Consider the following 13,964-nt stretch of genomic DNA (forward strand, 5'->3'; position numbering starts at 1 on the left):
AAAAGAGCTGTTTAGCTCCTATAGACTGAGGCCATTCTGATGAGGGGGAAAAAAATGCAAGAACTCTTTATTTCCATTATTAAGTGATTTTTCCAATGACTGCCGAAAAGCCAAAGATGGCTTCCATGCCAGTTGCCTACCTTGAAACTTCTAGAACCCAGGCAGTTAATTTACCTGTGTGTCTTATACTTGTTTCTTAGGTGAATTCCTATTTTGTTGTTGCTATTAACATACACAGAAAACTTAAATGGAGTACCACAACAAACCTGAGCCACGAGCCATCAGGAGTTGGTGGGGGGAGGCCATGGGGCAACTCCAAAGCTGCCTGTGCCTGCACCCGCTGCATTGGATTTAGGTTAGGCCAAATGCATTTGAGAAAGGCATAGTCTTCAGTGAACTGCATTTTGCTGTTTGAAAATTATTGATAGTCATTCACTTTGTCTCAGGAAATTATAGTTGGCTATATTTTTGGAAAGTTGCTAGATTGTTATCTATGTTGTATTTTCATTCTCATTTACTCTTTCCACTCCCCTCACCCCTCACTCCTCACTCCATCACTCTTTCTTTTGTCTGGTAAATGGTTTGCAACATGGACAGCACAGTTTAGGTTTCTTCCTCCTCTTTCAGCTGTGTTGCTTGCCTAGGCTCTACTTAGAAGTCTTTCACTCAGTGATTTTTTCCTCTCTCCTCTTTCTGGTGATGAATCTGCTATTCAAGTGGAAGTAGCTTTATTCTTTGTCTCATTGCTGCTCTCACGTGTTCTCCTTTGTTTCCTCCTGGACATTTGCGTCTCTGATACATTTTCTGTGTGTTCCCCTCCATTACAGAGAGCAAATCCCCTGTAAAGGGTGAGTGAGGGGCCTGGATGCAGTCCTATCCTGTGCTATAGATTTTGGCATTGTTCTTCTGTGTTCCTGGCCCCATGGTAGTCAGTTTTTCTTGGTTTCCCAATTGCTCACACTTTTATTAATGTACGCTTGGGGTGGTTTGCTATTGAATTAGCATCTCTTCTCTGAGGAAATGATTTCAAGTTTCTTAATACGTGATATCTGAATCTTTTTTGGAGCCCTGTAATATTGTTTGTAACAGTATCTAGAACATTTCCTCTTTGTCAGGGACCAGCCCTCTGCCAGTGTGTGCTATCGTTGCTGGAATGGATATGAGGCACCCTTATCTGCTGGCTAATTTCTTGCTTTGGATGTTGCAGGGTTGAATGCAATGCAGTTACAGAATTTGGCTGCACTAGCTGCTGCAGCTAGCGCAGCTCAGAACACACCAAGTGGTACCAATGCTCTCACTACATCCAGCAGTCCCCTCAGCGTGCTCACCAGTTCAGGTAAGCATGTAATAGGGCTCACTGTGTCATTATGTGCCTTGGACAGATCCTTTCTGTTTAAAGGCAGAGTCCAGACAGAGAAAGTAGTTAACACCTATTTCCAGAGAGGTCAGATTATGAGCAACAAATTTTCAAATGTCATCTTCTGGACTTCAGAGAAATCTTCCTGATTTTTAATGTGCTGTGGCCATTATTTGTCTCTGTGTCCTGCAAGGACAGTTATTATAATTAGTAACTGAAAACCTCTTTGCAAATAGCATACTTGGATAGTGTCAGTCTTTCTTGTGTTTGGTTCTTGTTGACAAAAGTATGCGAGTGATGGGTTGAATTTTAACTCCTGGATTTCTAATAGCAGGGTCTTCACCTAGCTCCAGCAGCAGTAATTCTGTCAACCCCATAGCCTCACTTGGAGCCCTGCAGACATTAGCTGGAGCAACAGCTGGCCTCAATGTTGGCTCTTTGGCAGGTAAGGGGCAGCCCCTGGCTGTCATCAGACCATTCTTTGTGCAGGTAGCACATCTTCAACAACGCTGGTGGGGGCACTACTGGAATGATTGCAGTGGCCCAGTGAAGTTAAAAATAATCATGAGATTTTGAATCAGACCTGAGTTAAATCCCACCTCTGCCCCTTAGCTAGCTCTAACTTTGGACTACCTTTCTAAGGACATTTTCTCATCTTGGAAGTGGGAATAATAGAATACTTTAAAGGGTTGTTAAAAATTAAATGAGGCCAAGTGCAGTGGCTCACACCTATAATCCCAGCAGTTTGGGAGGCCAAAGCAGGAGGATCACTGTAGGTCAGGAGTTCAGACCAGCCTGAGCAACGTAGTGACACCTCCATCTTTACAAAAATTGGCTGGGTGTAGTGGTGCATGCCCCGTAGTCCCAGCTACGTAGGAGGCTGAGGCTGGGAGGATTGCTTGAGCCTGGGAGCTTGACATTGCAGTGAGCTATGATTGGACCACTGAACTCCAACCTTGGTGACAGAGTGAGACTCTGTCTCCAAAAAAAAAAGAGAGCATAGATAAAGTGCTGCTGAGTACCTCACATAGTACAGTGGCTGGCACATAGAATGTACTCAGTACCTGTTAGCTGCTGTTTTAATGGTAGGGTTCACCCACATCTTGTCATAAATCACATGTGCCCCTTTGAGTTCATAGTCCTGGGACTCTTCTTTTATGACATTCTAGCTCAGTATGAGAAAGTGGCATTACAGCCAGATAGAAAATGGAGCCTGTCACTCCACAGATTGGATAAAGGTAATGGGGAGCACCACACCCTGGTATGGCATTTCTTAATGTCCCCATTAACAAGGCCTGCTGAATGTCCTGAAATCTAACCAGTCAGATAGGTTCTTCTCCTCAGGGAGAAACGAGGGAGACGAAGGGGAGAACTCTGGAGTTTTCCCTCTTCTAGATGTCCCTAAGTAGACTTGTCTTTAGCATCAGTTTAATCTTTCTTGTATATTAATCCTTCTCTTCCTCCAACCAAGGAATGGCGGCTTTAAATGGTGGCCTGGGTAGCAGTGGCCTTTCCAATGGCACCGGGAGCACCATGGAGGCCCTCACTCAGGCCTACTCGGGTATCCAGCAATATGCTGCTGCTGCACTCCCCACTCTGTACAACCAGAATCTTCTGACACAGCAGAGTATTGGTGCTGCTGGAAGCCAGAAGGAAGGTGAGTGCAAAGGGAGATCAGGGTCAGGCATGGGGGTATTCTTCCTTCTATACCAGAACTGAAAGAGCAGAGGCTGAGGGTAGCAGCTAGGTCGTCAGATCAGTGTCTTTTGTTGTTGTTATTTTTTGACAGGGTCAAGTGTAGACTGAGAAACTCTCTGAAGTATCATCTGCTTTTGAAATATTTTCTGGATGTGGCTCAGATCAGAACCTCTGTGTGCCCTCTTGGGACTGGGCTGCAGTTTTTAGATGAAAGGACAGACTGACCTTATCGTATCTGACACATTTGACAAGAATCTGTTTTTGTTAGAAAGTCTTCTCTGTGAATTACAAATCTATCAGAGGATCTTCTGTCTGGATGTCTCCTGTCTCAGTGTCCCTTTTAGCTATATCATTTGGCATTTTCCTCACTTTGTGATCGATGTTTGTCCTGATTGAAGGCAAACTGAGGGGTGATAGGACAGAGTTATGGCCCATGAGTTGATGGATTGGAAAGTATGTCTTTTGACACAAATGGTATTCAATTTAGGAGAAAAAAGTTAGGAGAGACTGTCTAGCCAGAAAGAGGCCTGAAGGTGACTTATATGAATAGAAAGTCCTGCTGACACCTTTATGCTCAGATTTGACTGGGTTTTTATAACCAGGAGTTGGTATAAGCACTAATGTGGGAAAGAGATGAATGTCCTCCTGCCACAGCAGAAAGAAGTCCTGGTTCATCTCACCTCACCTGCTCTGAATCACTTATATCCCCTAGGGATATGGTAGTGGGAGAATGTAGCGTGAACCAATATTTTAGTGGAGACTGTGGAGACAGACAATAAATAAATGAAAGCATGAGGTGTTGCAGATGATCCTCTGGAGAATGACAAGCAGAGAAGAAAGGGAGTGCCAGAGGCACTGCATTTTATCCAGAATGCTAAGATAATGTCTCTCTAAGTTGACATTTAAGCAGAGAACTGAAGGAAGTAAGGAAGCAAGCCATGCCTGAATCTACAGAAGAGTGACAGGGGCATAGGAACGGCAAGTGCCGAAGCCCTAAGACAGCAGTGTTCCCTGATGTGTGTGACAAAAACAGGGAGGCCAGGGTGGCTAGAATGGTTGGACTGCAATTGTAATAAAACTTTTTGGTTAGAAAATCATTGAGTCACATGAAGAATGTGTATTCTGTGTTCAAGCTCAGTGTTAATTATGGGTGCATTTTTAAAACTATAATTTCTTTTTACTGAAGTCCAATTTACATATGATGAAATTCACTGATTTTGGCAATATGAGTATTGACAAACAGATCAAGTCCTGCCACCATCACCACAGATTTAGAACATTTCCATCACCTCTAGAAATTCCCTGTGCCCCTTTGTAGTCATTCCCTGCTTCTACATCTTGCCTCTGGCAACTACCAATCTGTTTGCTGTCCCTGTGCTGTCTAGGCACTATTTGGAAACCTGTTTGTTCATAACCTGTTTTTCTGCTGTGTTCCTCTGTGAGCCTGCAGTCTCTGGTCTGCTCCACACACAAGTTGGCCTGCTTTATTATCCCAGCACTCCCTCTTCCTGCAGGTAGAGTTCTTATGTCCTCAGTGAGATGGAGTTTGGCTGAATGTGAGGGAAGGAATCTATTTTAATGTTTGCCCTTTGGTTCCTTGCTTTGTATTTAGAGAATCTATTTAGTTCCCCAGATAAATCTCTATTTTTGGGGATTGTGACAGTTTTAACATAGGTAGAAATGAAAGACCACTGGTACAGGGTGGCAAGCATGTTTGACACTGATATCTTTCCAATGACTGGGTATTTTGAAGGTCCAGAGGGAGCCAACCTGTTCATCTACCACCTGCCCCAGGAGTTTGGCGATCAGGACCTGCTGCAGATGTTTATGCCCTTTGGGAATGTCGTGTCTGCCAAGGTTTTCATAGACAAGCAGACAAACCTGAGCAAGTGTTTTGGTATGTTGGCTTCTCTCTGGTGTCAGGGTGGGATTAGTATTTTACCGCTGAGAAAGGAGGAGCTGACTGCAGAAAGAGCTGGATATGAGTTTGGGCTGTTTTAACTTGGCCATGGGCAGGTCAGATGACCTCTTTTTGGGCTTCAGTTTTCTCACTGCTGTAGTGGAGGTAAGGATTCCTACTCACTCTGTTGCTCCAGAAAGAAAAATAATATACAGAAATGGTTTGCAAAACAACCTTAAAACAGTCCAGGTTCATGTCTATAAATCCCAGTACTTTGAGAGGCCAAGGCAGGAGGATCACTTGAGCCTAAGAGTTCAAGACCAGCGTGAGCAACAGAGTGAGACCTCATGGCTACAGTAAATTAGTTAGGCATGGTAGTGTGTACCTGTGGTCCCAGCTACTCAAGAGGCTGAGCTGAGAGGATCACCTGAGCCCAGGGGGCCAAGATTGCAGTAAACCATGGTCACACCACTGTACTCCAACCTGGGTGACAGAGCAAGACCCTGTATCAAAAAAAGAAAGAAAAAACCCTTAACCATGTAGATGTTAAGTGGTACTATTAGGAACCTAATTTGATTCATATGATATAATTTCCAGATTTCTTGTCCCTGCTGAATAAAATTGGGATTTGAGATTAAGCACATAAGATATCTTGCATAAGGAGAACTGAGAATCTCCTTGCCTCATTATGTCCCTCACCTAGGTTTCTGCTTGGACACACAGGTTTTGTAAGCTACGACAATCCTGTTTCGGCTCAAGCTGCCATCCAGTCCATGAACGGCTTTCAGATTGGCATGAAGCGGCTTAAAGTGCAGCTCAAACGTTCGAAGAATGACAGCAAGCCCTACTGAGCGTGCTCCCCTCTAAGACTGGAGTGAGAGGGTCTTCTGGTAAGTGGGGGAGGAGCACCCTTAATGATTCGAAGCCCTGAGGCTGTGTGCTGACAGCCCTGGACCCTGATCCCTGCCACTCTCGCAGGCACAGCTTGCCCTGAAGACTCGGCTACTGCCTTCTGTGGGAGTTTCGCTTCGTACAGAGGACAAGTTTGTGCTTTGGTTTCCAGTGTTTTACTTTGGAGTTTAGGTGCCATATCCTGAGTTTTTTTTTTTTTTTTTTTTTTTTTCCTTTATTTAAAGTTTGCTGTGTTTGTAATCAGTATGTGTTGAGAAGGACCAACACCAAACCACCCTGGGGAAGGGGGACAGGGAAACATTTAACACAGACAATGATTGGGATTTGCCCCAAAACCACCCCGAGAGAGGACTGAGTGGAACAAAAAAGTGACCCCCAGAACCTCCCTTTAGTATGAGGGTGGGTAGGATGAGAACTGGCATCTTGGAGCTGTGGGGAGCAGAGCAGCTTTGGAGGACAGTGGGAGTGACTAGACACCTAATGCCTGGCAGTCAGAGGCTCAAACTCCTGCACAGCTACCTTCTGGGAAATAGTTTTTGACACCTATTTTTCAGATTCTTGCCCAGAATTTCTGCTGCTCTTTTCAAAAAAGGGCATTAACAATTCTCTGGAAATAAAGCACCTGTTAGCCTGACATATGCAAAAAGCAGGGCGGCATCACCCATTACCAGCTCCCCCAGCCAGCAGTCAGTATTGGATTGGCCCTACCTGGCTGGTGGCATTTTGGGAGAAGCAGCCAAAGAGGTCATTTTAGTTTATTTCAGCAGGAAATTAGACCGTGGCCCATTTCCAAAAGGTCTCTTTAAAGAAGGCCTATATGGAATACATTGCCTGGTTCCCTTCCTTGCAGTTCACCACAGCAAGGAACGTCACCTCCATCCCAAGCCACAATTTTCTCATGAGGGCAAATCCAAGAAGGGCTTGCAGTTCTTGCTGAGGTGGGTAGGTACCACTTCTGGGCAGAGTGATCAGTGCCATCTAGGTGGGGGAGGAGGAGCTTCTTTTTGTTGTACTTGAATCAGAAGGATCCCTGTAAGCCAGCATGCTGCATTTGCCAGTGGCCAGAAATCCTCCCTTGCCTCTTTGATTGAGGTGTCCCAGATGTAGTATTCCCATAGAGGTCTGGCAGGCCCCTCCTGTAACCACTCCAGTCACATTTTCTGCTCTTGAGGCAGAGGTGACATCAGGACGTTTACAGCCTCCACATGAGTTGAGTGTTCATTTACCTCAGTATTACCGTGTTCATTTTTGTCCTCATGCTACAGTTAGCTCCCTGCTGCCTCCCGCAGGTCTCAATTCAGCTCTTGCCTGTGACCCACACAGCTTCGGGGCTCTGCCTCTGCTCCAAGAAGTGCTGTGGGGGTAGAAAGCCAGGAACGATACACTGTTGGGAATGTACACCCGGGCAGAGGTGGCCCTGTTAAGATACGACTATAGCCACTGCCAGGGATGGGATCCCTGGGTCTCTGGAATCTTAAACCTCACAAATACCAGTCTTGACCCCTAGCAGCAGAGATAAGAATAAAGGGGTTGGTTTGCTATTAAGTCAGATGGGGGCTCTCTCCTTGTCATGCTGTCCCTGTGGGTAACAGACAGGGATTGACCATCTTGCTGTTGTACAGGTAGCTGGTGGTGTTGGATTATCCCATTGAAGCTGGGACAGCTGTTCCTTTCTCATAGTGATAACTTGGGTCTGTTGTCCTCTAAGAAACGTGAAACATACACTTCTTAAGCTGAACCACGTAAACTTGAATTCTGCGCACTGGGAGAAATGTGTCCTGTGTTTCAAAGGATAAAACTGTTCTAAAGGCTTCCAGGGTCATGATGGGATTTTTTAAATAAATGCAAAAAATAAAAATAAAAAAGAAAAAAGAAAACAAAAAAAAGAAAAAAATGCTAGGTTGGGGAGGCGCTGTTCTGAATCCCAACCGGCTGGAACCAAGAATGTCGTTTCTATTTTTATAGAAGTTTTATACAGCTCCGGGGTGGAGAATATTTATTACCTAAATTATATCTCTGGAAAAGGCCAGGATTTTGTAGAATCCAGAATGTGATTGTTGTACACACAGGGTGCTGTGTATGATTGAAACTACTGACTTTCTGTGGCCTGTTTGCAGCCCAGCTAACCTGCCCAAGGGGAAGGTGTTAATGCTGTGAATTGGCAGAGGAGAGAGCTGTGCTCCACAGGGTGCTGCCGGCGCTGTGCTCCCTAGCCTTCTGTTCTGTCTTCCTCCTCAGCCAGAACTCCACTTCCTCCCCACAGCCCCCTCTTCTCTACGCCTTCCCCCACCTCACCATTATTTGTCCATGGATTTGTCCTGGGCTCTGGGACCTTATGAAACCCTTTTCCTAATGACATAAGAGGCCAAGGTACAATCCATCCACTTTTGATACCAGACCCTGAGGCTTCATACCTGCTGTTGGGTTCTTTTTTCTAAAAGGAAGCTTGCCCCAGCAGGGTCCTGGGCTGCACGAGCAGCCAGCTGGTGAGACCATGCACTTCTCTGTTATCTCCTCCCCCTGCCCAGTGAGTTAGCACAGCAGTAGCACTGCCCTTGAGCACAGTTCTTTCCCCAGGCCAAAGATGGTTTTGTGAAGAAGCTGCTCCCCTACAAGTCTCACGTGTGAAAGGGCTCAGCTCAGAGAGTGGAGACTCGCAGTCAAGTCTTAAGCAATCCTTTTCTGTTGTGTGAAGGTTTCACTTACAATGTGTTTTCTGCTGTAGTTTTGTTTCTTACTCGGGTTACATCATGAAATTGATTTGCCTTGAATGCAGCCAGACCACTGTCTCCTGGGTTCCACTTGAGTGGCCAGGGCCTGGGTGGAAGCTAAGAGCTTGGATTTCTGGGTACAAAGGGCCATCCCCATAGGATTGAGCAGAAATTCTGGCCCTCTTCCCTGAAAAATTTTCCCCACCCCAGCCAGCATCTTCTGCTTCTCCTTGGGTTGTGACCAGGGAGTGGGGAGAGAGGCTGAGGCTCTGCTCCCCCAGAGACCTTCTTAGGAGTTGGGCGCTTCAGGGAAAATCCAAGCCTTAGGTTCCCTTCTGTCTCTGGCAATTAGATGTGTTCTTGATGTCCTCCATGTCCTTTTTGACTTTTCCCTGTGTCCATTGTTAGCATGTGCAAAAGTTCCGTCATTACCCAACCCCTGCCCGCCCACCTCATTTCAGGGCTGTACACACAGTGAGTGTTCTGTTCTCTCTCTCTTTGTTTGGATGTATTGCTCTGTGTAACTCAGTGGGTCTCCCTCTTTCTGGTTTGTTTTTTTTTCTAGATTCCTGCCGTTTGTTCATCGTTGTGCCTAAAGCATGTCGATGTGGCGTCAAGTACATCGTCCAAATCCCTGTCTCTTCAGCTTCTCTGATGCTTGAACTCTCACCTTTGACCTTGTGTTGACCTTTGATGCTGACGTGTATTTTTATTATGTTTGTTTCTTTCTTCGTTTTTTTTTCTTTCCTTTTTTTTTTCCCTTTTGTGCTGCCAAATTGGTTTTGCTAGAACGACTGCTGAAGGGGAAATATTTAAACTTGCATTTGAATATAAAAAAAATCTATTTTTCTAGAACTTCATAAGATAACCACTTGATTTTGTGATTCCAATTCTTTGTAATTGTCTTCAGAGCAGCCCTACTAGCACATACCGCGTGGTGTTTGTATTTCTGTGAACACACAGCCAGTCCGTTTCTAGGCTTTGTTTCTCTGTGTGCTTAGTTTTAAAGACAACTTTGAAGTAAACAATGAAATAAAAGATGTCACTAAAACCTTTGAGGCTCCTGAGCACATTTTGCTGATATAGTCTGTGGGGCTTGAGGAGACCGCATGTATTGTTCTTTCTTTTGTTTTTCTTCTGAGTTCTCAGCTGCAGAAAGCACCTGAACCCCCTTTCTTCCTTTTTGACTGCAAGCTGCAGTTTGGGCCCCAGCCAGCCCTTTTTCTTTTGTTGTTCTTCCCTGGAGCGACTCTGCGGGGAGCCCTGGATCCCGCTTGCCCCTTCCCCTCAGCCCCATGCTTGTTCCTACAGAGTCTCCACAGCAAAATGTGATGCTTCGATTTTTTGTTGTTTTTGTTTTTGTATTGTTTTTGTGTTTTTGTTTTGGATTTTTTCCTTTCCTACTAAGATTATGCCCAGAAAAAAACAAGTTTTGCATGTTTCCTGCTGTTTCTTCACACCTTCGTATATATCACCTTCACCTCTCTGTTTTCTATAGTTTGTGCAAAAACTGACCGATTTAAAAGGGTTTCAAAGAAGCTGTTTTAAATTGTTGTAGGGTTTTTTTTTTTCAAGATTGTATTGTTTTATTTTGAAGTGGCAACTTTCTCCTCTATTGCCCTTAGAGTGTTTGCCTGTGCACTTAGACTGTCACTTCGTGTGGCCTCCAGGTCTCAGCGGGGCGTCCAGGAGGCTGGCTGCTCTGCTCAGAGAGGGTGGGAAGGGGGCCTGGAGAGGAGACACAAGAAGCAGAGGTAGAGCCCAGAAGGTGGCAGCGGGTGAACAGGAGGCTTATTTAGCGCATTAGGGGCAGTGAGCACCCGGAGGAAGGAGGGTGCTCCCAACCACCCGTAGGAGGCCATCTGTGCACCAAGCGACAATGCACCTGCTGGTGCTTTTCCTAGGTGACAAGCACAATACTACAGTCTTCACACTGTTTACAGCCCTGGGCACCAGCCACCCCGCACTGGCTCTTCACCACAGCTCTGCTCTTGCTTAGCTAGTGGGGTTGGGGGAAAGGGCAGGCATTTGTTTTTTAAATTGGGTCTGTGAAGAGCCAAACAGCTACTGTCCCTGGGTGCCAGGCAAGCCAGTTTTTTGGTTCCCTGAGGGAAACTGACCCTCTTCTCTTGTGGCACCATCCAGCCTCAGGGTCTTGGAGACTTGAGTAAGAATGTGAGTGGAGGGGGAGAGGCGAGGAGAGGAGAGGTCACAGGGTGGATCTGTGGAGGGAAGAGGTTACAGGGGGAGGAGCTGATGATAGATCCCACCCAGACCTAAGCTGCTGGTGGGTGGGTGAGCTGCGAAGTAGGACTGTCCAGGGAAGGGTGGAGAGATGTAGTTAGGTGCTAGGTAGAAGCGCTGATGAGCATCCTCCACACCAAGGTTGATGAAGGAAGGGATCCCAGCAAGGTTTCTGCTCTGGGACTGGCGGGTTGCCTGGTATTATGCCCAAGGCCACTCTGCCTAGGGGAAAGAGCAGCCAGGCGGAGGCCCAGTGTCTGGTAGGCTGCTGAATTTCCTGGAAGGGGTGATTGGACGGAAAGAGGCCAGAAACCCCAGCCTGAGAGACTGCTGTGCGCCCCACAGTCTGACTGCACAGAGCCGCCTCTGTTGGCAGGAGGCGCTGAGGCTCCCTTTCCTGTGTATTGAGAAGCTCTGTTTGCCAATATATTTTGCTTTCAATTCCAAGAGGAGCTCTGGGAAAACCTGTGGATAAAACCAAATGCCAAATGTTGGACATTGTTTCCTTTTCCTTTTCTCTCTCTGATTGTTTTAATTGTTCTATGGTGGTTTTAATGGATTTGAGACCCTGGAGCGGCAGCTGCCTTTCTGATTTCCAGCTGCTTTTTGTGAATAATTTAAAAAGAAAAAAAAAAAAAGAAACTTTACATTTTGGAGACAAACCTGTGTGAGTTTTTTATTGGTACAAACGTTGTATTTAACACTAGGGGTTTTGTACAGTTTTTTGCCTTTTCTACTAGAAAACAATGTAAAGTGATTTCACAATGTGAAGAGAAAAAAAATTGCCACTATGACCAAACGCACAGTCTGTTCTGCAGCAACAACGGGATTCAATCAACTCAGTCGTGATTCAGCCGTAGAAATGCTTTTCCTTTACCTTGTTTGAGCTTTTCCTTTCTTTCCTGTTTTCATTTGCAAAGAAAATGTCTTTTTTGTGTGAACTTGTGTTGTACTCTGTAGAAAATTATGGATTTTACTTTAATGGTTTTAAAAAAAAAAAGGCAAGAAGAGCCCTTATCGCTTTTCTTAACCTAATCACAGAGTTTGTGTAGTGAATTTAAAAAGAAAAAAAATTGTTACAAGTTTGGAGCAAGGGAGTATGTGTTTCAAAGGAATCTCCTTCCTTTTTTTGTGTGTTTTTCCTTTTGTCCCAATGGGGAACCTAAATCTGTTTTAATTGCACAGACACACGGACAAAAGTCATTTTGTATCTGCCAAGTGTGGTACCTTCCTTTGTTTATTTGCTATTAAACTGTTTGAGAAGAACTGATGTCTTCAGAGTTACTGATTGTTGGGGTGGGCAGTGGGCCCTTGGAGTGGGTAGGGTTGCCATGTTCCTGAAGAAGGAGTATGGGTGCCTATAAGGCTTCATTTTGATACACCTGAAGGTGTGCACCTGAACCCACCAAAAGCTCCTGAAGGAAAGTATAATTTCTCCCCAGAAAACTGCTTTCCCTGTCTTTTTGTATTCTCCAGGATTCCTACTTATATGGAAACATTTTTTTTTTTAATGGAAACATTTGAACTTTTCTGCCAACCTTAGTTTTTGAGCTTCTATTCTCCTTGGCTGCTCCCTGAAATCAGGCAGTAAAGAAGCCTCAGACTTGATTTAGCCAAGTGTCTCCCAGACGGGATTCCGTTTGCTGTCTACTTGTCCTCAAAAACAAGGGGCAGCTTGGGGTTTTGAGAAGATTTTGTTTGCCAGGTTCTGCATTTGAGTGTTCCTTCATTCACACCCCCATTTTTATTCATTAAAAATGTTTAAAAATAAGAACTTATATGCAAATAATTATCCTAGCAAATGTTGATTGTTTACCACAATCAGGCATTCAGGATACACGTGATACCCACTACATGTTCCAGTCTTTATATCATCCCTGGGAAGTACCTAGTGTTCCCATCCTCATTTTCAGATGAGCAAACAGGTTAAAAGAAATCAGATTGCCTGCTAGAAAGTGGTGTGCACTGGGAATCAAACCAGGTTGCTCAACTCCTAAGCTGCTTCTCCTAACCACTACTAAATAGAAAGAATTCAAAAGCCAATAAATGTGCTATAGTTAAGCTGTGTCTCATCACAGATGGTTGTTCTCTGTCCTTTAGGCCCCAGTGAGAGGAGCTTAGAGGACCCATGGCTTTTGTGGCTCCCCTGGGAGGTGACTCACTGCAGCTGCGCCTTCCTTAAAGCGGCCGTTTTGGTGTTTGAGAGGTTCACTGGTAACTGGTTTGTCAGCAGGCTCCTGCAGAGCACTGCTGCCCGTGGGGAGGGGCGACTCCTAAAAGGCATTCCTTTCCATACTCTCACCTCACTAGACCTGGGACCAGCTCAACCATTGTTTACCTGGTGTGATTTGTTTTTATTGTGGCAAAATCAAATTTGCCATTTTAATCACTTTTAAGTATAATTTCTAAAAATTTTGTTTTACTTTGGAATATAGATTCAAGTTGCCCTGAATATATACTCCCTATGATTTTATAATTTACTGCCATTAAACACATTCAAAATGCTTGTGTAATCATCAACACCTAATTTTTTATTACTTTTGAGACAGGGTCTCACTCTGCCACCCCGGCTGGCATACAGTGGCACAATCATTGCTCACAACAGCCTCAGCCTCCCCAGGCTCAGATGATATTCCCACTTCAGCTTCCTGAATAGCTGGGACTTACAGGCATATGCCATCATGCCTAGCTAATTTTTGTTTTTTTTTTGTAGAGACAGGTGTTGCCATGTTGCCCAGGCTGGTCTTGAATTCCTGGGCTCAAGCAATCTGCCTTCCTTAGCCTCCCAAAGTGCTGGGATTACAGGCATGAGCCACCATGCCCAGCTCCGTTACCACCTAATTTTGTAAATCAACTTGAAATGTACTTTTTTCAGCTTCATTCTGATCCACTGATATTTGTGAAATAAATTTGATATAATTATTACATTTAAAATACACGTTAGCAGGTCCCAGTGGCTCACACCTGTAATCCCAACACTTTGGGAGGCTGAGGCAGGAGGAGCAATTGAGACCAGCCTGGGCAACAGAGTGAGATCCTGTCTTGACAAAAAATAAAATTAGCCACACGTTGTGGCATGCACCTGTGGTCCCAGCCACTTGGGAGGCAAAGTTGGAAATATTGATTGAGCCCAGGAGGTCCG

The 13,964-nt window shown here is 45.0% G+C and overlaps 1 protein-coding gene across 32 annotated transcripts in view; it reads left to right on the forward strand.

Annotated features, from left to right (window-relative positions):
• Window positions 1-12,941, forward strand: part of CELF1 (CUGBP Elav-like family member 1) — a 94,229-nt gene extending 81,288 nt beyond the window's left edge. For 11 of the 32 annotated variants that reach the window (XM_012452568.3, XM_064364900.1, XM_064364907.1 and 8 more), the window contains 5 exons: window positions 1,208-1,336; window positions 1,689-1,802; window positions 2,829-3,014; window positions 4,809-4,952; window positions 5,679-12,088. In XM_012452568.3, the coding sequence (XP_012307991.1) occupies window positions 1,208-1,336; window positions 1,689-1,802; window positions 2,829-3,014; window positions 4,809-4,952; window positions 5,679-5,806 (701 nt within the window). In that variant the 3' untranslated portion in view covers window positions 5,807-12,088. Of the gene's footprint in view, window positions 1-1,207; window positions 1,337-1,688; window positions 1,803-2,828; window positions 3,015-4,808; window positions 4,953-5,678; window positions 12,089-12,922 lie in introns of those variants that run through there. The other 21 variants (XM_064364901.1, XM_021665970.2, XM_064364906.1 and 18 more) reach the window with 6 other exon arrangements.
• The last annotated feature ends 1,023 nt before the right edge of the window (window positions 12,942-13,964 follow it).

Source organism: Aotus nancymaae, unplaced genomic scaffold (genome assembly GCF_030222135.1).
Source record: "Aotus nancymaae isolate 86718 unplaced genomic scaffold, 86718_ANA_hifiasm-v0.15.2.pri h1tg000059l, whole genome shotgun sequence".
Lineage (NCBI taxonomy): Eukaryota > Metazoa > Chordata > Mammalia > Primates > Aotidae > Aotus > Aotus nancymaae.